Genomic DNA, 27329 nt, shown 5'->3' with positions numbered 1-27329 from the left:
GTGCTGTAGCGTTGGTGACACGAGATGACACGCTTTACTTTCCATTTGGGAAGCCTTTCAGCAGCAGCAGCAGATTCTGTTTTCCTTACCAATGGAACGTTTGAAGGGCATCGCCATCGTTCGGTCTTGCATGAGGGAAGCGATCTGCAAAGAAGAGAGGAAGAGAGAACACTACCCGAAAAACATAACAACATGTTGTTCCGATTGTTTGTTTTTATTCTGGCCTCGCGATACACAGTTAGGCTGGCCGAACTTTTCCTTTCCATAAAGCGGATTAGAGTGTGTTTTTTTCTGACCTAGTTTATCTGTGTTACTGTTGTTTTTTTTGTACCAGGTGGCCAATAAGAACCAGCAGCAGAGATTGGGAACGTTACGTTAGGGAAATACTTCCTTTAAATGACCACCAGGGTACGTCGGTGGCTTACGACGTTGGGATTATTTTTCCAGCGCGTGGGACACCCATTAGGTAGACATTTTAGTACAGATGGTGAAACTTTGTTCTTTTTTATTTGCCGCACACCACTACGCGGGGTAACAAGATTATGGTTTATTTTCCGTTATCAACCTTATACCTTACTTTGCCAAGAACAAGGCCAAATAAATGATGAAGCAAAATATGTACTTAATCTTCACTCGCACCGGACCGGACGGGAAGTTTTAAGTAAAAAAGCGTTTGTTTGAAGTTCAAGCTTTTCTGTTACTGCAGCCCGAAGCCCGAAGGGCAAGCAACATGGTAACGACTTTGAAATGCAAACGCATTCGTTAGTTTCCAACTGGAGTCCGTGGATGGGGTGTTTTGTGTGTTACTGTTGTTGGCTTTGGTGCTGTTGTTGTTGCTGTGTTTCAGCTGTTCGCTTCCTTCCACTGGTGTGGCGAGACAAATGTAGCATAAACATAAATGAATAACAAAAACCATACCACCCAACGCCCCACCGGTACGGGCCGGAACAGCGTTAGGAGTGTTCGGGAAGTGCACGACGGGGTCAGCATTCACACGGGACGGGCAGTTCGCAGGAAAAAGTATGGAATAAAATCTACATATTTTGATTAAAATACATTCTACCAAAAAGTCATCCCCCCAACCTCGCCTGCGAGCGCAACGGGCAGCACAACTCGTCGAAGGTCGGCGGAGAAAGTTGTGCCGGAGCCCCCCCCCCCCCCCTTCCCCCCGTTTGTTTGTAGAGCGGAAGGCGCCTCGCAACCGCCTACCCACCGAAGAAGCTCAATTTCGGTCAAACAAACTTATTTCGTATGCAATCGTATACAGCAAGTTTTTGCGTCATTGCCATCGCAATGGATTACTAAAGTGGGTGGATGGATGCTTTTTTCCGCTCGAGTCTAAAGTCCGCCTCGCGAAGTAAATGAGGCGGGCGGAACGCTCGGGATGGGTGAGCGCGCAATTGGTGGTAGGAAAAGTTAGTCCTGCTCGAGCTTTGGTGATGCATCTGGCTTAAGCATGGATCGGTGTCGTGCTCTTTACCGGAAGGATCCTGAGAGCGATTGCTTTGTTGTGTTGGTTACGTGTATTGGAGCGACCTACACTGAGGCCAGCGGAGCAGCGACAGTTCACTGACTGTGCAAGGACAGTAATAAATAAGCGAACGTAATTCAATTGAAGCAATGGTACGAAACACAGCCGAGCGTCCTTTACAGACAGACGGAAAGCACCGTAAGCGGACAAGTGAAGCCAAACTTTCTGTGTGTCTGCCGGGTTGCGGAGATTGGATTGAAACTGACAAAAAAGATTTCTCACGCTCGGTGGGGGAGCAGTTTTCCACGTTTGTTCGTTTTCCTTTGGCATGGTGTGTGCTAAATAGCGTTACCGCATCCGCCATCGGTAATGAGCGTTTGGTTGGTGTGTTTGAATGTTTGGTCGGTTGGAATTGTTTAACTGAAAGAAAATTTGCACAAACCAGGAATGCGTTTCTGGAACGGAACAACGAACTTTTCTCGGTCAAATTTCTAGACAGTATGCTTGGCCTTGTGTAATGAATTGTGGATGATTATTACGATTTCGGGAGAAAACAATATTAATGTTTTTTTGGTAACAATTTTACCATACAAGCAATTATAATGTTTTTGTGTAATATTGGAATTGTATTGAAGTATGAACCTGGTTGACGAATGCTCTCTTTTATGTCAAAATCTATGTTCGTAGTATGCAAGCTCTACAATTGAAATACATTTCTACTGCATGCTCTGCATTATGTTAAGCATATTTATCCAGAATTCATTGAAATGTAAGCGTGAAGCTTCGAGGAGGAAATTGCCATGGGAAAAACGGTAAAGACCACCCTACCCTCCCTTATATCGCACTCTAGCTTGTTCGCTCTAGGGCAAAAGGGCACCGTCATTAACCTGTCGTATGTTGAGCAGCTGCCCTCGATTTAACACCCCATCCCAGGCAGACACGATTTATCAACACATAAACTGTCAAAAGTCAGCCAACAGTCGTTTAGCTTTTAAAAGACACCATTTTTCGAGCAGCAATGTCTTGTACCGTGCGCCTCAGTCCGCAGCAGGGAAGGCAAGGGAAGGTCTCATGTAAGACAACACCCCATAATCTTAATTAAACGTCCTTCCTCCGGCATGGTGCGAGTTTGCCCGCGAGGCGCAAGGAAAGCCCGATGAAAAATCGCCACTTTGACCTGTGACTGTGACTGAAAATTGGGATGGAGCGAGTGCTTTCGTAAGTATTTTATGTCTAGTAGATGATGTTGCTTTCGGTCCAACACCGTGGAGTTGAGCAGTCGGAACGGGAAATTTGCTGATGTCTTGTAGCAAAAAAAAAAAAAAGAAAAAAATCGCTCCAAACGTTACATGACACCAGCGCAAATTGTCTTTCTTCCAATAATCGTTAAATCGTCAGAGGTCGTAATTAGAGAGTGCCATGCGCATGGTTTCTCCTTTGGTTCGCCGTCCTCCCATACACGTGGAATACGAATCCGTGCGATGGGCTGATCCGAACACGGGCCCTCGAACACGAATCAACATGACGCGAGTCCTGAGCACTGTCGGCTAAAAGTTGGGTTATAAAAAATCACTTTCCACTTCGCAACACGCTCGCTGACTGTGCTCCGAGTTGCGGTGAGAGAACGTTAGCGCGTGAATTGGCAGGGCCAGCATGTACCAAGCGGAGGAGGATCGTAGACAATTAAACTTTCACCGGGAATAATCTTTACCATTAACATAATGCAGTCGTACTTCCGGCTTTGGTGACTTTTGCCAGCGCTCGTGGAAAGTGTCGTTGTACTGTGGAGTATTGCCGGCGGAAACGTCCCACTCTCGAATGTTGCGATGCTGTAGTTCGGTACAGACAGCAGTATCAACAGAAGCAAGAACCGCAGCGTCATTATTGTTGCATAATTTATGCTGCTGGCAGTGCTATCTGCATAGCAGGCAGGTAGCTGACTCCACGATCTGCCCTATACTGACTGGTCTTCATAGTAATAATGCGGAGTAATGTTCTAGCACAAGATACGTTTGATGCCTGAAGTTAAATAATTTTGAAAGTTACTTACGTAAAAAACAAAACGCTCGAAGGATAAAACAAAACGAAAGAAACATTTTTAAATGAGAATGAAATATTTCACAAAATTTGTGAGAACAGTTTCAAAAGTCGGACGAGTTGTATTTCATACCCTACCCTCCAGGGAAGTAGCATTCGTGCTGAAATACGTGTGACGTTCGTTTTACGTATGAGAATCTTCATACCCACAGAAGGGAGGTTCCATGAGAAGGAACCGTAAGGGACACGCTGACTATGAGGAAAGATCGACATTTTTCATTCTTAGCAAACTATTTCCGTTTTTCTACTTTAAATTCCCATCCGTGTAGCGAGGGGCAAGACATTCACTGGATGCTTTCTGTTCTGTACCGCGGCTGCAATAAAGTTAAGACACGAACGCAAGCGTTGGAATGCTCATTTTCCAAAGCAAAAACCAAAGCGTAAGAGTTGTGCGGGCATGTCTACGTGAAGCTCTGCGTGTGTGTGTAGGTGTATGTGTGGTGGGCGGTGGGAAAAGTTATCGGCAAAAAGTGGGACACCAAATTCGGTACGTGATTATTTGCATTCTACTCACAGCAGTGGCAGCTTGGTTGAAGATTTTCCCGGTGTGTTTTTTTGTTGTTTCTGTTGCTTGTTCGTTATTTTCCTTTCCTGTATGTGTGTAGTTTTGCCTGACGCCTGCGGGTGAAAATGGGGAAAAAGTAAGATTTAATAAGTAAAAACCCTCGCGCGCACGTCGTGGCGCATCGCCGTAACCTCCCGCAAAGGGCCTCAATAATTGTGCGCTTAAGTTTTGCGAGGAGGAAAAGCAGCCTCGTACGACAGTTTAACGGGATTGCTGCGGAACATAACACACGAGGAAAAGGAAACTTTTTAATATCTGCAAGCTACAGAGCAGTGCAGTCTCTGTAGTAGAGAGTGGGCTTGGCCGTACTCTTCCTTCTCCCTAAAAGTTCTAACGATTTCCGGACTATTAAAAGTCACCAGCAATGTAAGCGGATTCGAGGAACGTATCAGTGTGGGGTGCAGGAATTGAAGGGCAGCACAGGAAGGCGAATGTAAAAGAGCGCAGGGCAATGGTGTGGGAGGAAAACAAGATTTATTTGGCTGACATTAGAAACTTTAAACATTTACATCAATCTCGTTCGACTTTTATAAGCATTTCCGGTCAATAAACGGGGAGGGTAGCTTTCGCGCGAGAATTCAAAGCGAGTAACATAGCACACAGTGAACAAAATTAATCTTCCTGGTTTCTGTAGGGAGATGAAGGTGGAACCCTTGAAGAAATGGACGTTAGAGTGATTGTCAATGTAAATGATTTTTTATTAAATTTAAGCAGAAGTTGAAACTAAAGTTGAAGTTTGTGTGAAGACAATTCCTTCTTGTTTTGCGTAAGAACAGTGCATTTTGTGTATTTTATTATGCATTCTTCACCTTCAGGTTTTCACCTTTCATCTTTTAATGATTCCCCAAACTCAAGCCCAAATTTCTAAAACCTTTTTGGTCATATGTAAAACTACCTTCTCAATTTATCTATGCATAAGACAATAATGATGATAATTAGAAATCATCCGATAACGAGCAAAACGAATTAAATTAATTTAACATGAGGACCAGCTAGAATTAATTCATGAAGTTGCCTACGAATTTAATAAGTAAGATAAATTATGAGTGCCACTAGCTGAGTTAAAGTAGCGTATAATATTGTCATTACTTGGCTAGAATGTTGAACTAAAATCGCACGCTTGAGTAATATTTACGTTAAATTAGACTAACAAGAAGCTTCCGACCGTATAATGAAAAGGCTAAACAGCCAAAATAAAATGTAAATATCCGTTCAACATTTTAGTATTGAAGCGTCGGATAGTTTTAGAAATTTGTATTTCAACTTGAATGAAAAATGAATTTTCCATTCCTGAGATGAGAACAAGCACGGATTTTATCGCTCTTGAAACACGGCTAAAGTGGAAGGGACAGACAGCTGCTCAGCTGTTGTCTATGCAAATTGTTTACATATTCGTTCTTGGAAACGTTGTGCTGTTGGGGAACGTTTCGTCAGAACACACTGTTGTCTTCAGCACCCGTGGCCGCCTCCCAATGTCCGATTGCATTGTAATCGCCCGTCTGATCTTTTACTAACGGTGCTGCACCTGGCCCACCAAAACCAAACTCACCACTGTGACCCACTCGGCTAGGGGTTTTTTTTATCAAGAAACGAATTTTTGTCGCCTCCGGTTTTGTTTTTTGCTTGCTGGTTTGCTAGCTTAACAAACATTTTCAAAACTAACTACCTGCAGGTAACAACGAGGCGAAAGAACGGCGAACAGGCTATAGCAAATCTGCTCTATCTGCGACATGTTGCGAGCACGAAATTGTGCGCTGAAACAATAAGCTTACAGCGGATTTGGGTTTTTCTCGGGTTTGGTCTCCCGCGCGCGCACACACACACGCTTCCCCCGAGCAGCCCGGGTTGACCCAATGCCATCGCCAGCCTGATACGTGGGTGGGAGTATGGCTGGCAGCTAGCACCACACACGGGTGACATGATAGTATAAAAATGTTAGCGTAAAGTCGTTTCCGTTGTGTCATGCATCCTGTTCATCTCGCTGCCGGGTTGCGATGCCGCGGTTGTGGCATTTATTGCTGCAAAAAACAAAGAGCACAAGGAATGCAAAACTACCTGATGTGGAAAGTTGAATACTTCTATTTCTGCAAAAGAGAAGCAAAAAAGCGAGAGCACACAAAACGAACCTAACGGCTACACGGGGTGTTTTGGTGTTTTGTTGCTCCTGAGCGCGTGCCTTTTGCATTATCAGGTTTGTTACACTCGCACCCACCGGTGCGATCGTATTGCAGCAAAGCGAGGACAACTTTTGGTAAACGGAATAGCGGGAATGTTGAAAATGAAAATACTTGGCGAGGCTGGTTTGGGTTGTTGCTATTTTTTTCAGCTAGTTAGCAAAATTCACGGGAGCTTTTTTACGCTTGAAAAGATGAGGAGTCGGAGTGACAATATTTTATTCGAAATAGAATGAAACAGAAGTATTAAAAAAGTGTGATCGTCCGTTTTTTGCCCTATTTCATTGCTTTAAATTCATTCGCACGGAAGCACGGGCGAAATGTTGGACACGAAATGTAGTCATACAGTGGGAGCGATGCTCCATATCAGCAGAATCGTATCGACGTGTGACCGGTTTCCCAGTTGGCATGCCTATGTATTCGCCCACCACCATGCCGTTACGGTCTCGGGCGTATGGGCCATGCACTTTATCAAACCACCAGTTTGATACGTTGACAGATGACAGTTGACGGTCGAGCCTGGGTGTGCGAAGATATGACGGAAACTGTCAAAGAAATAGACTAATGGATCCAACGAATTCTGCGCTGCTGGACCGCCAACGTTGGGGATAGTTTTTTTTGTGTGTTTTTGCACCGGCACACAAAACCGGAATCCAAGCAAAAAGGCTTCAAAGGCAAATTTGAAGCTCGGAAGTGCAAACCTATTGATTGATTACTTTTCAAACGCGTCGACAAACTTGCGAACGCACACCCGCATCATCAATAAAACGCTTGCCGTATGTCCTATCCGACCGGTTTGGACACTTACTGCAGCTGGGTTGAAAAAAATAGAGAGAGATACAGCACAGTGTCATGAAAACGAAAAAGGTATCCGAATTTGCAAATGAATCCGTACACAACGCGCTGGCTTCCAAACGCGAAGGGATAAAATGCCACAAACAGTTCGTTAGCTGTGGTCGAAATTTGATTAATCAGCGCATCGGTGGCAGTATTACCACGATGCGCACTTCCCAAGCTGGCGGTTCCATCAAATTGAAACCGAACCTTGGCTAGGAGAGAATTAAAAAGAACACTTAAAAAAACAGCAACCAATAGCACATCCCAATTGACAGTGCGTCACGTGGGAATGTAATTACGAGTTGCGAATTTGTATGCATAAATTGGCGCTACCCTTGTAATGGTTTTCCTATGAATGTGAATGATGTATGTGTTATTGGGCTGAAATTGGCCCGGTTATCGAGTGAGGTCATTCTCGGGCGGGGCTAAATTAAAACGCACACACGCATGCTGCGTGCGGAATGCTTCATCAGCATTCGGCGTTTCCGGCGAGGACGTGTGCAAATGTACCGAGAAATGCAATAATCGAGTTAACTGCCTGCACTTACACTGCGTATGCTGCGCCCGGAAAATGTTTTCCACGGGTAGATCGAACTTCGCAACTCGTAACGAGATGAACAATCGCATGTTCGACAAAAGCGGGTTAAGCTAGTAGAAAAGTTGTCTAAAACCGAACCCTGTGATCCCAGCGTGCACATGGTTCTCGTTTTGCAAACGAGCACACAGTTTGCAGCCATGGGGAAGTGATAAGAAGTTGAAATGCTTGTGAACGATAGCTGGGATGTTTTTTTTTCTTCTGTTCCGGTCCAGGCCTCAGCGTAGATCCTTTCGCATCGTTACCTTCACGCTCTGTGGCGTTTGACGGTGAAAAGGGTTTTTTGAGCGGTGTGGGTTACGTGAGTGTGTATGTGTGAGTGGGATGTCGTAGTCAACTCGACTATCTTACAAATTGACGGGTCGTCGATAGGAAGAGCACGATGAGAGCATTGTGGGAAGGAAGTGAGCAAGGATGAATTTGAAATTCAGATTTTTTAAAACTTCTTCACTGACAGTGCCCCACCTTTCAGAGTGGAAATAAAGCGGGTTCAAGTAGTGAGAAGCAGACAATGCCGAAACGCGATAGAACAAGACAAGAGAATACCGTTTCTCGTGTAGCATGCTCGGCGGGTAAAAGTTTTCCGGTTCCGGAATTTGTAAACAAATGTTACTACGGGCAAAAGTGCAAATCGGTCGAACGACATGGAAATTGGAACGGTGCTCCCTTCCCGATTGTTGTTCGGGTGGATTCTTGGGGGGATCGTCGGCAGAAGTGTTTCTTCTTTATTTTATTTCTGCATACAAAATCAAACGAGCATTGCTGTAGGTCACGAGGATAAAGCAGAGGTCATGGGGATGTCGATACAAAGCCAACAAAGTGTGCTTCACGCATGCATAGAACATATCGATCGTATGTTCGTGAGCGTGTTCTATTCGAACAAGGTCGTCACATTATAGCCTATATTTAATGCATATCAAATCAAGCAACATATGTGTTGAGCTCAACATACCGCAGGTGTTAATTGTGGAATGCTTTAAAGTTTCTCCACATTGCGCATAAATAATCCAAGCGAACTCGTATAAATCTCGCCCCGTAATTGTCTTCATTCCGTGCGGGATGTGCTTCAATAGGAAAGGAGTTGAACTGGTTCAAGTTTTGCCACGAACTATCTGTAACGATATGGAAAAGGTGTATCTTAATTCGAATCAGCAAAAACTTTCACATGCCCGTTGCTTGAAGTAGGTGTTTCTTGGATCCTTTCTGGAATTATCAAGGACTGTATGTGTGCGTGCTTATGTGTATGCTCGAAGCCAATTCATGTACGAAAACTATTTCCGGACTATGGTGTTTTAGGTGGTTTGTACGGAATCAGGCTGTTGCTGGATGGGAAAGGAAAGTATGCGGCACGATTGAAGCAATTTATCTGCTCTGAAACATTCCGTGCATTTGGGCGATAATGTTCATGTAACGTTTGATCGGTGTGTGCGTTAGGACGATTGAAGAATAGTTCCCGCGTGAGACAGCTCAGAATTGGATTTGATTTTGGAATATACTATCCTTTTACATGCAACATGTTATGTGAAGAAAGATAGATATTTTGAAATGATATGAACGACAAGCTGTTCTAACAACACATCTGTTGGAAAACGTTAGTTTCCCGTGTAAAAAGGTGAGAGAATTAAATTCTTTAGGCTACTTCAACGCAGTGCCAAAAAATTAGTGTTTTTTTATTCTCTCTCTTATAATCGTTTGTACACTTGCTCGCTTTTGTCGTTAAGGGCTGATTTCTCGGTTTTTCTCCCTTTTTATATGTTTTGAAACCGGATCAAAACATCGCCTGGTCTGACAGATGTTGGAACCTTACAAATGTTTCCAACAACATCATTTACAAAAAAAAAAAAAATCGCAACTTCGATGACGCAGTAGTCCTTGTTTATCATTTCAAAAGTCAATCATGAAAACAGTACACACAAAAAAAAGAATGTTCCATTAATCTTCCTTCGCTTGGCAGCAAAAAGGGAAGCATTTTTCATTCCTTTCATTACAGCAATCAATTATTTCTTTTCCCAACAAAAATCGTATTGAACAACTTTTTTTTAGCCCCGCCACCTTTACACACTCATCTGTTAACACCTTCGACAGGCGGACAGGCGTGATTGTGTTGAGCACTTTTTTTTTTGCTTCCTTACTTTGTGTATATCCCTTGTCTTTTATATTTCATTTAAAATCCAATACTGCTCGCTGCTAATGAGAATTGAAACAAGCACGACCCCACACCAAATTGACCCTAATGCAGGGGACGCAAGAAACCCGGACGAGCGTACGCAAGCAAGCATGCAATGCCACGAACCGTACGCAAACGAGCGAGAAAATCAAATTAAAATCTGAAAGCTTTTTTTTCCTCCCCTTCCGCCCAGATTCTCCTATCCTTCATTCGGGGGCGTTGAAGCTGGGTGGGTGTGACTGGAGAAGGTGTCACTTTTATTTTATTTTTCCCGAACCTTTTGGCCCGCATTTGCAGGTCACTTTGGGAGGTTTTTTTTCTGTCCCTGTATGTGGTGTTGCTATTTCATTGGTCAACTGCTACGACAGCGGAAAATAAAACAAAAAATCTGCCGGTAAACATACAATCTCGGATAGGCAAAACCACGATGCGGGACCGAGTGTCCGGTTTTTCCGGACGCAGGAGGCTGGAGAATCGGGCTGAAAGAATTGGATGGCAAAATTATGACCTTATCTTTCGCGTGTACGCATCCGCCTGTAACCAACCGCCGTGCAATGATGTGGGCTTTTGGGTGGTTTTGGGGTGGGCGGTAGCGTTCCGTCCCTTTTTGTTACGCTTCGTTTCGAGCCGGCTGCAAATTGGAACAATCGGGTAGCCCCGGGGCTACAAAATCAATATCGCTTGCCGAAGCAAAGACCGACCTTCAAAGACAATGTGGAGCAGCAAAAACCGGCAAAATGAACAGTGAAGAATGCGTGGCCGAGTCTGAAACAAAATTACTCAATTAATTACTATTGCTTTTAAAATTCCATATTTTTCTTTTTGCAAGTTTGTTCGCAAATTATACCCATTCTGCTTTGCCCAACCGTACGATCGATCGATCGATCGGATGCGAACGTGTTTTGGCGACGACTATTTACAAGAGAAATGGGTTTCTAACACAAATGCGTACTGCCTGTTTTCTTAATACTTGCCTCGTATGTGGAAAGGAAATTACTTAATCCACCCCTTAATCCTCGCCAGCACCAGCATTGCGAACAATCTGCTTAACGATTGTAATAACAATTATTTCTCACTCGGCAGCCTCGTACGTCTTGTGCACGTAGCACAGTGCAGAAGAAGGAACGCTCTCGAGCGAAGGGTTTTTCGAAGGCGACTCGTTAACAATCGTTGCCCCGTTGCCAACCCTGGTACACCCTCGACCGCCCTAAAACGGTTGGTTTGGGTTGGTAATATTATCACCCAGCAGCAGAACTGTGGGTGTCACCCGGCAAACCCATTGCAAAAAGGGCAACCTACCAGCATCCGAACGGCGTGGCCTCCGGGCCGCTATGGAAGTAGGAAAGGTCTGCCGCAGACACAGAAGCGTATCTTCGGCAATGGTGAAATTACAGAACGAATAGTGCTCCGTTGTCTGTCTGGTTCGCGTGTGTGTGTGTGTGCTGGCTGGGTGGCTGAAAGCATAATTTGATGTTGTCGTTTTTGGGTTTTTGTTTTTGGTTCGATCGCTGCTTTTGAAGCAATCTCTGAAGGCGTTAAATTATGTACGGAGCAGAGTCAGAGTTGGCGTTTTAATTAATTGCGCCAATGGCTCTGCGAAGAGTGTGACGGGTTATGGTGTGTGCTGTGAAATGTCATGTATCTCAAGCGTGGTGCAAAAGGGCAACGAATCGAATGCAGCAATGTTCAGCATCGGTGTTACAAATTGGTGCAAGTGAAATGAGATCGTTTATATTTAACCTTTACAAATAAATTTTATGAATTACGATATGGTATGGAATAACCTCATTTACAGCTTTTAGCACTAAGTGCACTATACCTTAGCAGAGCAGCGATGTAATAACAATCTCCATCAAGTGGATGCAACGAGTTTTTTAAATAGATTCAAAATTCTCTTTGCTGGTATGCATCTTTAAATTGAATGGATATTCCCCTCCAACTCCATCTCGTCCGTTTGACCGCTTACGATACTTTAATTTGAACGATCGACCTTTCCCTTCGCATCAGATGGTGCTTTTCCTTCTTTTTTCTTCGACACGCTCATTTTCCCATTCGATCCTGGGTACATTTTCTCACTCCGCGCGCACATACACGATCGCCCGCACCGTGCTTCGTTTCGTATCGTACGAAAGAATTTACTCACTTCCACTAGAAGGGAGAGGAATCTGATTACATCATCAGTTTTCTGCCACCGTTCCATCCGTCGCCGGGCAAACGGTTACGGTCACCCGTACTTCCTTTCGCACTGGTCCTTCTTCATCGCCCCCTCATCACTCCGGATTGTAGCCACCCGATGCGATTTGTTTGTGTAGTAACCATAAAATGTTGTGTTTGCGATTACCAGCCACCGAGTAAGGCAACACCACAAAATATCGTCAAAAGTTCTTGCCGGCAATATCTTCTTCCCCAAACCCTGTGGACCCTAGAATATCATTCCCGAGGAAGCCCGAGAATGCTTGAGATTGAAAAATTTCGCCAATTTGTATCATCATTTCGTTTTGGGGGCTGCTACTGCTGCTGATGCTGCCTGTGCGGTGCTTAAACACGTATCCACGGAGGAACTGGAGGGTGTTTCGCTCTGTGTATCGCTGTTTGTTGACGGTTGTGTTTGGTGCAGCGAAGCTGAGGTTTTATGCATGCCAAGGTTTATGCAAGGGGAGCTAGCATCCACACTCCTCCCGGTCACTCGTGTTCCTCCTATATTTATATCTCGCCCCTTAGCCATCTTCGCTCTGCCGGATGTCTTTTATCGATTTTGGGAAGCTTCACACACACACACATACTAGTTAGAGCAGCAGGAAGACAGTGAAAAAGGAAGGAAAGAAGGGCAAAGAAAGTTTCGTCCCTACAGCACACGGGAATACATCTCTGCTTGCATTGCTAATGTTGTACCGTCCCTGTGCACACACCGTCTCGTGTCATTTATGGTGCAGCGGGTGCAGTGCCGCTGTAGTGGTAATAGTGTGGCGGAAAATGTACTGGACATAAGCAAAATCAAGGACTTTTGGCTAGTGCCCAACATTGACGAACAACGGCGTTGTGCTCTATTTCCAGAACCGTTCGCGCATCCGCTCTCTAGTCGGTCGTCGGGAGTGATGGAATATAAAGTAGGGTTTTGCGGGTTTTTTTTCCTTTTTCCATCGTTGCTTAAGGGCAAGACTAGTTCTACACTCAAGTAGTTTGGTTTTCGAGTGGCGGTGGCATAGTGAAAGGAGGGTAAGAGGACGGGATAGCAAAAATAGGACAGCAGACATGCACTCGTTAAATATTTAGCCACTGCTTCTGGGGAATTAAATTTGCTTGCCTAGGCTTAACGTCGGCAAGCACAGGCATCGGGCCCCGATTGACGATTCGAGGAAGGGCGTGTGTTGCAGGTACACAGGAGGTTGAAAAATCAATAGCAAAAGACCTAGCAGAATGCTAATAAGTAAGGCCAACAAACAGAGATAGTTGAGTCTTTTATGACGCTGGTAGATTGCATTCATTATTATGAGAGCTTTCGTGGGTTTCGGGAAAGTTGCTCCAAAAATGAATGCTAGTGTGCTTGTGTCATGAAAATGGAAAATGATATTTCATATTTATCAGAGCACTGGAACTCAAGTGCTTTGCTTGTATGGTGCTTGTACGGTCATAAACTTTGATCGTTACAGCCCTTGCTGGGACTTGTATTTTCAGGACGATTGATAATTTAGAGCGAATCTTTTATTCTATCATGAAGAACGCTTCTAACAACACTTTTTTTATTTGCTTGTTATGCTGTTATTAAATCATTCTCTTCTCAGGAAACCGTCAGTACTTAAAACTGAGCTCAACTTTGGTTGTTAAAAACTAAGTCCTAACAAAAATAAACGCTTGTTCTTGAATCGTGGAACAATTTTAAAACAATTCACATTACATCATTATATTCCTTACTATGCACTACCCAATGTCCCACTTTTCTTTTACCTGCAAGAACATTCCTTCCACCTGTCAAAACATTCGTCCCACTCTTTGCAAGCTATTGCTTGACAACGCAAAAGTTGTATTTAAAAAATGGCAGCAAACTATTCAAACTAACTTCAACCGTACTTTTTCTTCTTTCTGGTAAATTTCTTTACAGATTACCCGCATTCGGATTGGTGAAAAGACGCGCTCGTCAGTGTGAAAAACTTCAACGTTTTGTTAAAAGAAAAACGACAACATTAAGCAGAAGAAAATCAACGAAACATCATAAATAGCACCACCGATCAGGCTGCGGTCCGGTTGTCTACAGTTTTGAACCAGCTGCAAAAAAATATTCGAACAATTTTCTTCATCTTTGTGTGCGAACTGTTTGCGGTGGAACGGTGGTGCGGACGACGGAAAACTTTGCGCCTGCCAAAAAAGCACCACAAACCAGACATCGGACTCGATTTCAGCATTGGTGGGCTATGCTGCGAAACGAAGAATCGAGTAAAATCACATAGACAAAAATTCTTGCTGCTTCGTGTGCCTTCATCGACATCTAAACGTGAAACAGTTCGTTAAATTCTACGGCTTTGTTTTGGAATCCATCTTTTGAACGCGTGAATGGGTTTTGTATTTTGAAATCGTTCATACCTTCGCAAACGGTGGACTACTAAAACAAAGTGTGTGGAATGTGGCTGGAAGTGTAATTCTCCAAGCGAAAGAACCGATCAGCAAAGAAAATCCCGCAACACGGCATCACAGCGCCTTTAGTATCCTCTTGTTGTCGTTTCGTAAGGATTTGTTTAAGGATGTTTTGCCGCTGTGCTTCCGTGGTTACGTTATTTTTCTTGAAAACTGGTGTTTCTTTGCTTTCACCGCTCGTATTGGTCAATTTCGGACGGTACAGGTTGTAAACTGTTTTTCGCCCTGACAAAAGTGACCACGAACAAAGCTCTGTAGAAAAAACTCGTTCAAAATGAAGTAAAAACATTTTTCTTCCGTTTTGTAGTACACATTTTCTAGTGATTGTTATTTTACCATTATTCTTCGATGGCTCTTTTTGTTCGCAGTTCAAACAATCTCGTCGTTAACTAAGCAGTAAACTAACCCACACGAGAGTGAGTGATATTGATCGTTGTTACGTGTACCACAGCTTAGCGTTTCGGGAGTGAAAAAAGGCGTAGTGTTCAAACAAATTTAACCCGTTGTAAAAGGAAGCACCCGAGCAAAATGGCTGCATTCGTCGCAAAGCAAATGGTCGGCAATAAGCTGAACGCAGTTAAAGGTAAGTTTTGAAAGCGTTTGCACAAATGTTGTACACTAATCACCGTTAATGTGGCACATTTTATGAAATGCTTCGAGCGCATGTGTGTGCTTGCCACCTTGCACCTCGAACGATTGTTGATAAACACCTTAATGGAGGACAGGCGCAGGCGATTGGTTTGGGAGCGGGAGCTTTTCGTATGGAAGAAAATTCAACCACATACACACATACACACACCCGCACAGGAATGGTTGGGCAGCACGCTCACGTGGCACCCGTCATTAGAATCTCATTTTTCTCCCTCATTGAAAGCAATATGTGCAGCATAAATCATCGTAAATAATGGTCTCATAAATTATTCATAATTCGGCGGATCCGAGCTGGTGGATCTTCCCGGCTTTTCTTTCCCGGGGACGCACTGGCAGTCGCAGCACTGTTTGTGGAAGTGTTTTCTGTGCGTTTGGTTTAAAGAAGAAACAAAACAAAAAAAGAAGCATGTTCCTGCGCGGATTGTCGTTTCATTATGGTGTGTTTTGTTTGTTTTTTTTTGTTGGCTGCTGCTGCATCGCATTGTTTCGCTCCATTTGGCAGCAGCGCGCAGTTAAACCACAACCGGCTCAACCGGAAAAATGGTTACCATGGAAAGAGGAGGAAGCGCCACGGCCAAAATGGAAGCATGCACAGTGGGTGGGTGGTACACATTGCTCTTTAATTAAAAATGCGCCACTTTCTTTCGCTATCGGCCGGTCGTAGCATTCCGGCAAACCGGAAGCAGCATGCTGGCAGCACCAGCGCGAAAGGTGATGAAGTGTGGTGTTATATATATTTGGGTGTGTATGTGTGTATCTGTGTAATGGTGCTAGGACTGTTCGTTCGATCTCGGTTCCGGTAATTACGCGAAGGAATGTGCGGTTGGAATGCTGCTAGCCATCGTTTACGTTCGCAGCATAAGTGTTTCGTTCTCATTGTTCTGAGACATACGTTTGATCGCTGGTAATGACTTTGGCAAACTGTTCACAAAAAGGGTAGAATTATTCTTTTTTCTTTCGATTATTTGAAATCATAATAAAACTACGTCAATACGTCTAGAGAGTCGCAGTTTCAATTTAAACAGTTTTGAAAATACTAAACATTGATACTAAGTACAAGTATCCTTAGAGAACATGTGGTTCGGCAATAGGTTCGAAGTTTCCTTCAGTCGCCTATTCCTAGAAAATAACAGCTACAAGGACTGAAAAAGCAATATCCTTTCAGTGCACTGCTCAATCAACGTCAGTCAAACAGTTTGGTACACTAGGCTGGTTTTATGTTACCAGAATGCACAATATCCTGCTGATCAAACGCAATGTAATTCAATATTCACCGGAAAATCAAGCCACTCGACGTGCATCGGATGTTGCATGTCGCTAGGGGGAAACTTCCATCACTGCGAAATGTAACAAAATTAAGCTACGATGTTAACGCTGACAATGACAGTTATTCAGTTCGCTTGACAACATCAACTAACAACACTCACAACGAAAGCATGTTCTAGTTGAAAATAGATTGCCTGTGATCGCACTCATGACACGATTTCAATGAAAATACAATTTTAGTGTGAAATATCGATGGAATTTCGTTTCGCTAAGGATTTTGTTCGCTCTAATTTTTCATTCCACTGAACGCATGTATTGAAAAACGATGAATACAGTGTAGAAAATGATGTGGAAATATTGCTCTTTGGAATTTTTCCTCATCACGCGATAAAACACCATTCGTTGCCGCCAACCAGAGCCGGGCGTAGGGTAGATAAGAAAATAAAAATAAAACAAAAACGTTTCACACAAACAAACCGTTTATTTAGCCGTCCGCACGTGGATGTGTTTTGGATGAAATTAACTTGCGAGCTGTGTTTTTCCACCCACCATAAGGGTGTTTTTCCCGCTCAGCTCGCTAAAACAAACGGTTTGCCAATATTACCTTCACACTGTGCCGAACCTTTGTTCGTTTTCGGGCCTGCTGTGGGTGCACTCTGAAGTGTTAGCGTCATGGTTTTTGTTGCTAACAATTCTACAAACAAAACAAAAAACCAACTGCTGAAAATATCGACAAACTTTACGAAGCACAGCGGTACAGCCATACATACATGTGGAGTGTATGGCAGCATAGGAAAAGAACAGCAACAGAGCGAACAAAAAACGGAGCGCCCGTTTCGGTCACTCGCTCGTTGGTGTGCTTTTTGCTTAGCCACTGCCGGACGCAGTGGGAAATCAGAAAGTTTTGTAAAATTCATGGAAATTTTCCTGTTCGATTGCGATGGCAGAAAGGATGGCAGGAAGGTTTGCTCACATGCTCGATGGTCTGAATGAAAAAAAAAAAAAATAGAAAAAAAACACCGGAAGAGGAGTATCCTTCCATTGTGTGAAGTGAGCGAGAGCCCGGTGTACGCATTCTACAGCGAGGAAACGAACCGTGGCTACTCACCGGCTGGCAGCGAGCGTGATGCAAAGTGGACATATTCAAAGTTTGTTCCTCGCAGCTCATGTGAGACATTTGGAAGTTTTTACGAGCTGTGTATTTTTTACGACCTTATTTATCCAGTTTTTGTTCGGTGAACGCAAAATCCCCGAACAGGATGGCTAATATTTCGGACATCGTGGAAACGTTGTTTTTTCAATATTTTTTTTGGGCGGGCTAGCTGAATTTCACAAACCGGTAATTTTTTGCTAGAAATGTTCAGTTTTTGCATTTTAGTTTTGAAATATTTCATGACAGTTATAAAATTGCTATAATAGTGCTTTTTGGCAATAATAAATGCTCTGTATTCGTTATTCACTCTTACACTCGAATAGAAAGTTGATATTGAAACTTCTTTTAGTGCCTATCGATTATGTTTCGTTTTGTGACAAAACGTGACATGTTATATGTTTTCAATTACTTTAAATGTGGTCAAATACGCCCTTTCTGTATGTGTAATGGAAATACTATCAGGAACAATATGTATTATTTTTAAACATAATTTGAAAGTGCCAATGTAGCCTAAATTGCAATCAATCATGGTTTTATTTTCACACCTTATACAAAAACAAATCCTAGAAAAAGGATCTCATTTTGACCACTCTAATGGCATATCACAGATGAACAGTATGAGCTTTGCAATACATACAACGAACATCTCAACCTATCTAGAATTTCCGCACCAAAGCTTCAATTCAGTCACGTTTCCGCGCCCAATCGACCACCAGTCTAGCCAAAGCATCATGTTTCCGTGCACCACGGCCGCCTGTGGTGTGCTCTGCGTTCCCGATTTCTGTGTCTTTCAGTGCTACGTTGGTTCTTTTGTTGTTAACCAACCCGAACGCAAATGGAATTTCGCGGCACTCTCGGCGGTGAACCGTCCCTATGCACATCGACTGCTACCCAGGAGGAGCCATTCGTTAGAAAACTTCATTAGAGTGGCTCTCTCCCAATGCGGTACATTCCAGCATCTTGCGGTCGTATCAAACGCCGAATCCGATAGTTGCATTATCGCCACTCGGTGCATGCTGCAATGGGGCGAATTAAATCACGATTCGGTCATTCCTCGTTGCATTGTTCTATGAGCGTTGAAATGCAATGGTGTGAAAGGATTTGTGTGTGCTTTTTTTGTTATCTGCTTTGGATATAAGTGATACCCACTCCTAAGGGTGGTAGAAAAGTGCTACTGCAGATTCCGTTCTCGCGGCAATGCGATTGAAACGCCAAGATTGAGTATGGAGGTGAATTTTAAATCGAACCAATCGAGCTTTAAATACGGATCGTACATGCATTTGTTTGCTCTACACTCGATGGAATATTGTATTATCTTTCGTCGATTGTTCAAAGTATTATTTTGATCAAACTTAAGATGTCAAATGTGTACTATAAGTAAAATCATCCATTTTGCTTTTGTTATACTTCTTTCTTGAACATATAAAACATTCTCCGTAAATGAGTTTCTCTACGGCTCTAGCTTAGCTCGAGTTTCTTCCGTGTAATTCTCTGAATAGACAGCTGCTTTTCAGTGTAAAAAGTGGCACAGTTGATCTGCACCCAATGTCAACAATTGTTTATTTTTGTGCTCGTACACCGCCAGCGTATTGTGCCGACATCCTAAAATGAAGTAAGCCATAGTGCGCCCGAGGCCTGTGAGGGTCCTGGGTAAAAGTAAATATTGCCCTTGGGGATTTTGTTACTTGACATTCGTGTGGGGGTTGCTGTCTCGATTCAAAATGCAAATAGGTCAAACTGATTAAGGGTTAAGGGTTAGGGGTAGGCTTATTGTGTTCACTGCACTGTTTATTTATCCTTTTGTTCAGCGAGGGGCACAATTTTACCAATAGCAGATCAGAACAACGTACTGTGCCTTTCGGACGTACTTTCGGATCTGTTGAATTAAAACTAAGTGATGGAAAGAGCTAAAATATTATATTTCTTCGTTTGTGGCATCACGACTTAGGCGCCTACGTTATGCCGGTCTATACAGACTTTCGAGCCTTATTAGTACCACGCGGTGGGATAGTCGGACTTCGGCTGAAATAATTTAAGTATATCATTTATGAATTGCGATAAAATTATTATTTTTGAAATTGGCGAAATTGTCCCTAAAAAACAGCGTATCAACGCTACATGTATAAAAGTTCAACAATTTTGAAAAATTCACCCTTTCTCCGCATAGTGTACCGTACCCCGACTGGTGCTGAACATGTCTGAAAATAGTTCATGTGCAAAAGCATTTGTAAGCTGTCGGCGAAATATGCACCGAGTTCGGGCATTGTTTCTCGCCACCATTAATTTCTAGAAAGAACATCTACACGTTCCACCGGGACCAGCCATTCCATCGCTGTGCCGTTAGTGGTAATGAATTCTCGGTATTGCACTATCGCACCTTCCCTGGTCTGTGTTGGGTTGAGGGGGAGAGAAAAATGGGGGATAAAATAGAAAGAAAAAACTTCACCATTGCGCCCAGATTTTGCTCGCATAATCCCAGCAGCTCGTTTTACTGTAAGCATGTGGTGCACACCAACCGGCGGCACTACCTATTGTTTTCAATTCCTTAGTTTATTAATCTTCGTTCGTGTCGCTTACGCGTCGGTGTCCGTGTGTTCTACCGTGCGCTCCCATAGGGTAGGATCTTAGGTCTTCCACCAGGACGTTGGGAGTGAGCCTTTTACGATGCCTTTCAGTCACGTCGCGGATGGAACCGGTGCCTGGGTGGAGAGGGCTACAAATCTTGCCCGCTCCTTGACCTAGATGAAAGTGGCACTCGTGAGCGCGCTAAGTGGAGGCAGGAAACACGAACACTAGCACCCTTTTCCTATTGTGGACGGGAAGTTTCTGCGCCACTTGCAATGGGTTGGTTGGTTGGAGGGGTTTAAAGGTTGTTGTACTATAACCAAGCGGGATCTTTTTTGAAAGCCCAAGAGTAACGCGTTACAAATGCACAGGCGCCGCGCCCGCTCTGGTGTGATGGTGTGTTACACCACTTTCCTCCAATGTCGTCGTTTTTGTTTTTCTCGTAGATAAGTTTCTTCAGATGCATTCGAACCTCGTCACCTTGCCCCGGTGGGAGAAAGCAATAGCACTAATGAAAGTTTTTGGGGTAACTGGGGACACTGTATCTGTACCACCACGTTGTGCCACCGTTTTGCTTTTACGTGCTTCGCGTAGTGAAGCAAAACGGTGCAAAATCTCGAAGAACAGTTCCGTGCTTACTATAAAACGCTGTCCTTGCTAATCTTAGAAAACGTTTCCGCCACAATTATGCTTTTGAAAAGGGGTGCTTTTCTTTGCTTGCTGCTACGCTATCGTTGCAAAGTGCTGGGTGTAATTGTAATTAAAATTCTAACCCTCTTTGCTCGTGCGCCATATTTCATGGACCAACGGGCTGAAGTTCATTGTAAGCACTGGAAATGTGCTGAACGGGAACGGGCGCAGAACCAGGTTGAAGCACACCACTCAGCGCCCTTAACTGTGTCAAACACGTCTGCATTGCGACGCATTTTTGTATACGCGAGGTAAATAACGCAGAGTTAAGTAAAATAACGCCCAGTCCCATTTTTATGCTGTCCATGAACAATGAAAGAAACGCACGGTGCTGAATCGAAGTTGTATTAGATTTGCTACCAGCCTCATTAGTGGATCATTAGCGTATTACTAAGCGCACCTGAGTGCACTAGAAACGCGTTTGTGCGTATTTGCAACATTTATTTTGCTCAGCTGGGACATTACAATTTTATCCTCTTTCACACACCATAAAACCTTTTGAGAAGGATTCGGTCTTTTACATTTTCACTCGTTCTCTGTTTATATATGTGTGTGTGCGTGTGTGTGGATGAGTAAAGGGAAATAATTTTTAAAGGAACCGTTTTCAAGATCACAAAATGGTGGCCTAAGAGCAAATGGAAGCACACGGTGAAGCAATGCTATTCATAACGCGTTCGCATGCGAAGCAATCATTACGGTTTCGGTGGGACTTTTGAAGGGTGGCTTAGTAACAGGCGCCAGTTCCTTTTATTCTTTCGCTGTCAGTCTTTTGGTTCAGCAAAAAAGAAGAGAAAACAGCCCGTGGCCCGGTAAAGAGAAGGGCAAACGAGCTTTTATTTCAATGTGAATTTATTTATTTACAACGGCTAAGCAGTCGTCTTTATGCAATGCTTAAGAGACCTCTCCACAGTGCATCGTTTCTGTGCCGGTACAGAGCGGTATACAATGGCGGACTGTTGGGTCGGGAACCATACTTTTATACAGATGTTACATATACATACAACCACCGACGGGCATCGGACTTTGAAGGGGGTCGGTTCATGTGTGGTTTCTAGCGATCGCCTTACTTTAGCTACACTGTAAAGATAGAACGCAACATCTTGATGGGAGAACACTTCGGGCCATTCCCAGTACCTTGAAAAGTTTGGCACCAATCCCTGCGCTAGTAAGGTTATATGCTCATCTTTATCCCTCCCTAGGAAAACACAACAATTTTCCTCCCCAGTTCGGCGGCAGCAAGCTTTACTTCAATCCACTTTGGGCACCCTCCCATTCCCCCTTTCCCGTTGTTAGTAGGTGTGCAAGTACGCGCTCAAAGACGGTACGCTGCATTCGCTGCTAAATCCAATTCAAACATCATCAAGACTTATGCGCAGAAAGCATATACATGTCTGAAGATATCCCGGGCGGCTATGCGAGGAGCGAAAGCATGGTCCTTAAAATCTTCACAGCAGCCCCCGAAGGGTTCTACGACTATGGAAAGGGGAAGCCAATGCCAAACGGTAGCCACCCACCCTATTCCCTTCCTCTCTATACCCATTCATGGGGGCAAAGCTAGCGTAAATGCACTGTGTGCTGGTGGAGTCCACAGTAAGTGGAGACGGTTGAAATGTTCCATTTATTCTTCGTCTCACAGCACGGGAAAGTGGGCGAAGGCGCGGGTTCGACTAGTCGCGAATTTATACGAATTGTTGTGCTCTTAGTGGTGCTGTTCCCGCGAAACATTCGCCCCGAAATTGATGGTAGTTTGCCTGACGGTGAGGCGCACATTCGCGCATTCCCCCTGGTCGGCGGTCCTCGTGCATTCCCAGGCAAAAGGGCAATCTCTGTGGGAAATTTATTTGCAAATTCAATTTATACGATCGAAATGGAGCTCACCGGGGATTGGGAAGGGAGTATGAACGGTTTCACTCGCGGGAATGGTTGTGTTATCTTGCCCCGGGTTAAAGTAAACAGTCACCATGCGCACAGATGGAGAGCTTTCAATGCTGCTGAGTGTGCGCGTTTTCGGCTGCTTTATTTGAAGCGCAAGTGCGCAATCAAACGGCGAACTGTCTGGTTGCCAAGATGGAGCCAACCGATGTAGAATTAATTTGAGCTCCGCAATATTGTAGTAAGTGCGTTTTATTGACACTTTAGTTTTGCGTCACGCGTCTTTCTCGGAAACGCAGCTTTTGTGCGTTAGTTTGGGTGAGTCAGCGAACGTGCGTGGCTACATTTGATCTCATTGGCAAGGTCTCGCAACCGGTAGCAACTGTGACAAGTCATTGTTAACGCGAATGAGTTGCGGATTTGGTCCCCCTACCACAAGACTTTATTTTCGAGTCGTCTTTCTTTCCCTCTCGTTCTCTATCTCTTTAGCTCAATTTCTATCGGCATTGGTCAATTGTAGCCCTTGCTTGTGTCAATGTTTGATTAGTGTCTGCGTATCATCTTCAGCTGGCCAATACTTGACCTGGCTCAATGAGATCGGGTTGCAGACGAACTCGTCTGCTCCAAGCCAACACACACCGCCGGCCCAGTGAGTAAGCAAACGTTGAATCGCTGATCGTGGGGTTTACCGCACGAGGCTTTGCATTAATCAAACGACGTTATTGGAGTATTGTCGGACTCATCAAACAAGCAAAAACGTAGCTCGGTTGATACTAGGATAAAATGGACAACAACAACAAAAAATATCTAGCCAGCCACTGTACGCGTCACCCATACGGATGTTGGTGTTGTTTGATCGTGCTCTAGTGTGCGTGATTGTTTACCAACCTGTCATATTCCAGTTGGCGTGGTTCAAGAGATTCGCTCCCTCCACTCTACTCATCGTAGCATTACAGAGCGCGAGCGATGGATAGGGTTTGCTTAACCGAGACGAGATCCATCATTTGATAATTTAGCATATTTTTTCGTGCACCCAGTTTTGCTTAAAAAAAGACAATCCCTCTCTGCCATCTATCTGTAGACAAATGGCAGTATGATGAGTTGTGGCTGGATTTGATTTCACCTTGCAAAAAGCTTGTTTTAATGAGCGGAATCCCCGAAATGGTACGGCAATAAGTACAGGCTTAATAAAATAAAAAGTATGCAAAACGGTGCTTTGTCATAATGTTGTTTAAACCACTTACCTTGCCACCTGGTGCAAAATGGCACACCTTTGCCTAGATTGCACATTTTATGTCGGTGGGCAAGCACTATTTATCATTCGATAATTCATTTCCACGGCAAATAATTTGTTTCCTCCACAGCGTGAATGATTAATGAAGCTCGCTGCTGGTCGAGAGAAAGTGCTGGCAAATCATTAAAATTTAGCAAATGTCACCAGCGTCATTGCTGTATTGCGCTCTGTATTCATTAGTGAAACTGCATTCGTCAGAGATCTGTAAAGAAATAACATTTTTATTTAACACTGCAAGCCAGCGACCTTTTTTTGTTCTATTTGTTTTCTTTCGTTTTTACATTCTAGCTTCATAGAACACGAAAAGGTTCTTTTCAACGAAAGAAAGATTGACTTTTTTTTATTTTACAACGCACTGAAGCGACTCTCTCTGGTGTCATGAAAAGTTCATTGCTTTGCACGCCAAACGGGGGTCGTGACGGGTGGTGTAGTTGGAGACATTTGTATTTCCTTTTTGCAAAGGTGTGAAAGGTTCGCGCGCTAGGTTCCGGAGCCCGAAACCCTCAATCCGCACACTTTACGATCGCTGTCCGGTCGGTAACCAATGGGCAAGAAATTAAAATGAAACGTCTAATTAAATACTACCTTCTTTTTTGTTGCTTTGCTTGCCTTTTTGCCTGGTTCCGGTTTTGGTGCTAGGAACGCGTTAAACTTACGGCAAAAAGAGGATGTTTTCTTGTGACATGAAAAAAGTTGTGCTTTCACTTTACAAGGACTCGGTCTTTTGCTTTTGCCCGGTACGTCCGCTGGTTACATTAATTGCAGCGTGGCAGAACAATTCTTCCGCCAGTACACGGATGGTCCCGGGAGTTTTTTTTTTGTCCCGCAGATTCCGCAAACAATCAGTCCTGCCATCGTTCCCCTTTTCGTTTCCTTTCACGCTTCAGCGGCGCGACTGAAGGTGATGCAGGGTACTAAAAAGAAACGTTGTTAAAACCTTTGGCTTTAAATGGAAATTTATTTTGGTAACCTGGGACAAAAACTACGATCTCTTCCAGGATTCTTGTACCATACTTCAGGTAGCCTAATGGGATATACACGAAACAGCCCGAAAGACCGTTCACAATTAGTTACGACCGTAAAGTGTTCTTTGATTCCACCTTTTCTGTCCGTCGCTGTCACTCCAAGCGCCAAAAGTACTTCGAACTTTTCGCGGAAACGTCGGCAGCGAAGTCAACATCAAAACCCTCAAAATCACAAACCATTCAAGTGGACCGATTTTCACTAAACTCTTCGGGTTTTTTTGTTTGCGTGTGTTTGTGCGAAGGAATCTATTCCCGCATGGTTTCCAGTTTCTAGACGAAGGAGTAATTTGAAAGCCACCGATTACCTATTGTCGAAAACTTTGCCGCTACGACTCGAGTTTATCCGCTACACTGCAACACCACCAGACGGTTGGGAAATTTGCTATTGCCGAGGCACGAAGCGCAGGGTACGGATGCACAGCATTGCTGCTTTGGTGAAAGATCCTGGCGATATTTCGCAAACTTCAAAAGTCGATCAACACGGTACGGTGCGGTGTTGGCGATGCTGGCGTCACTTCGGAAAGGTCAACGCGTAAGAATGGCGAGTGGCGAGAAAGTCGTGACAAAAAGTGTTGTTTCTCGATTGCTCAAATGGACGATCCCAGCAGTTGTCCCATGTCTATCTTTGATTTGATTGAAAGCACCGCTGGGAAAAAGGACCCGGGGTTGTTACCGTTTTCGGGAAAACTCTCACAGCGGGACTGTTGAGGTTCGGGCCAACGGTTCGATTTTGCAATATTCACTTCCAGGGATTGGTACAATGTTCATTTAGGGTTTTTGGGGCTGACTGTTTTTTTTTGCCTGTTTCTTTTAAGCCCCAATGTCCATTTGCTTTTGGGGATTTTGTAGTCGAAGAGGGACGGTAAGTGCACGCTGTTTCGGAGCAAAATGTTACCTTTCATTGTGAACGGCTCAGAAGGCAAGGTGATTTTTGGTATATCCACCCAATTCAGAGAAGTTTTTGTCATTTGTCAATACGATTTCACTTTTAAGTGTGTCTGTATTGTACATTGTTGGATGGTAAATTGTACAATAACTAGTTTTTTGTTACTAGATTAGCTTTTTTTCGAGCTTTGTTGAAGGCTGTTGATCAACGTACAACTAGTAAATAATGTAATGAAATGTATATTATAGTTGTTAAACTATTTGTGTTTTAATACGTTCATAAAACTTCTAACAATGTTCTGCCTTGCGGTATTTTCTATGTCAACCTTTGATATTCAGCACCGCTCTCGTTATTAGTTATGCGTGTGCCTCTTTGTTCATCCTCAACATTGTATACTTTAAAAATAAAACTTTTAATAAATAATCATAGAGCGACAAACAGCAATGACTCAAACTTTACGCTTCTGGCGCATTAAATAACGGAATAAACTGAGCATTAAATTACTCAATCTCTTGAAGCATGCTGCTTAACGAAGATGTTGTTGAGCAGTTGTGTTCGGGTGAATTATGTATGGCATACATTAACCTTGTCTGGGCAGTCGAGTAACTGCATTAATTGCGTTCGTTAATTAATATTAATAAAACAAGTTGCTCTGGAGGGTGTATAAAATTAAACAATCATAGTGCATGTTCACCACATTCCCAGCAGTGAAGATGGTTTTTGAAGCCCGTCACACTGCTGCAAACATGTTTCAAGCGATCAAACTGCATGGAGCACACAATAGAGATCAAAGAGAACGTTTCGGCGAATGGGAGGTGTTGTCATTTTTAATAGAATTTTAGCATTAATTTGATTTTCAGCAATTTCAGTGGAACTTGACGTCAATACCAAGCCACCTGCTATGTTGTTTTATAATTTTAATCTTTTTCATGCCTTACCTTACAACCTTCAATGTGCTAATGTTCGTATTCGGTTAGGGTTGCCATCGTGCTAACGTATGAATGCATAAGTCAAGCAATTATCATTGCATTCTGAAAACGAGCGCAATAAAGCAAACGTCCACGCAATTGCCATAAATTATTTAACCATAGTCCAACGATGTTTGAAATTGTACACCCTGCTACGGCCAAACAGGGATGAATCTAGGCATTAAAATATCCATTCCTTACCCTCAACCATTTGTATCAAAAGCGCTGTTTTATGGTTAGTACTCCATTCCATACCTTCCACTGCCACTCGTAATGTTGATTGTGCAATAACATAGCAATTAAAACAGCAGCAAAAAGAATCCTTTTCAACCGTTAATGGTGGTTAACCATTTTCCATTCGGGTAGCGCAAATGGGTACCAATGGTAAATAATAAGCAGACCACATGTACTGCCGAAGCCTTTC

General features: G+C 43.6%; 1 protein-coding gene across 13 annotated transcripts in view; it reads left to right on the top strand.

The window, feature by feature from the left end:
- LOC120951782 (complexin) overlaps window positions 1-27329 on the top strand; it is a 167251-nt gene that overhangs the window by 49246 nt on the left and 90676 nt on the right. For 12 of the 13 annotated variants that reach the window (XM_040370696.2, XM_040370689.2, XM_040370697.2 and 9 more), the window contains exon 2: window positions 14904-15118. In XM_040370696.2, coding sequence (XP_040226630.1) covers window positions 15064-15118 — 55 coding nt within the window. In that variant the 5' untranslated portion in view covers window positions 14904-15063. Of the gene's footprint in view, window positions 1-14017; window positions 14041-14903; window positions 15119-27329 lie in introns of those variants that run through there. The other variant, XM_040370693.2, reaches the window with a different exon arrangement.

This window comes from Anopheles coluzzii, chromosome 2, assembly GCF_943734685.1.
Source record: "Anopheles coluzzii chromosome 2, AcolN3, whole genome shotgun sequence".
NCBI classification, from domain to species: domain Eukaryota; kingdom Metazoa; phylum Arthropoda; class Insecta; order Diptera; family Culicidae; genus Anopheles; species Anopheles coluzzii.
The sequence above is the reverse complement of the archived record's forward strand: the minus strand, read 5'-3'. Positions and strand labels throughout refer to the sequence as shown.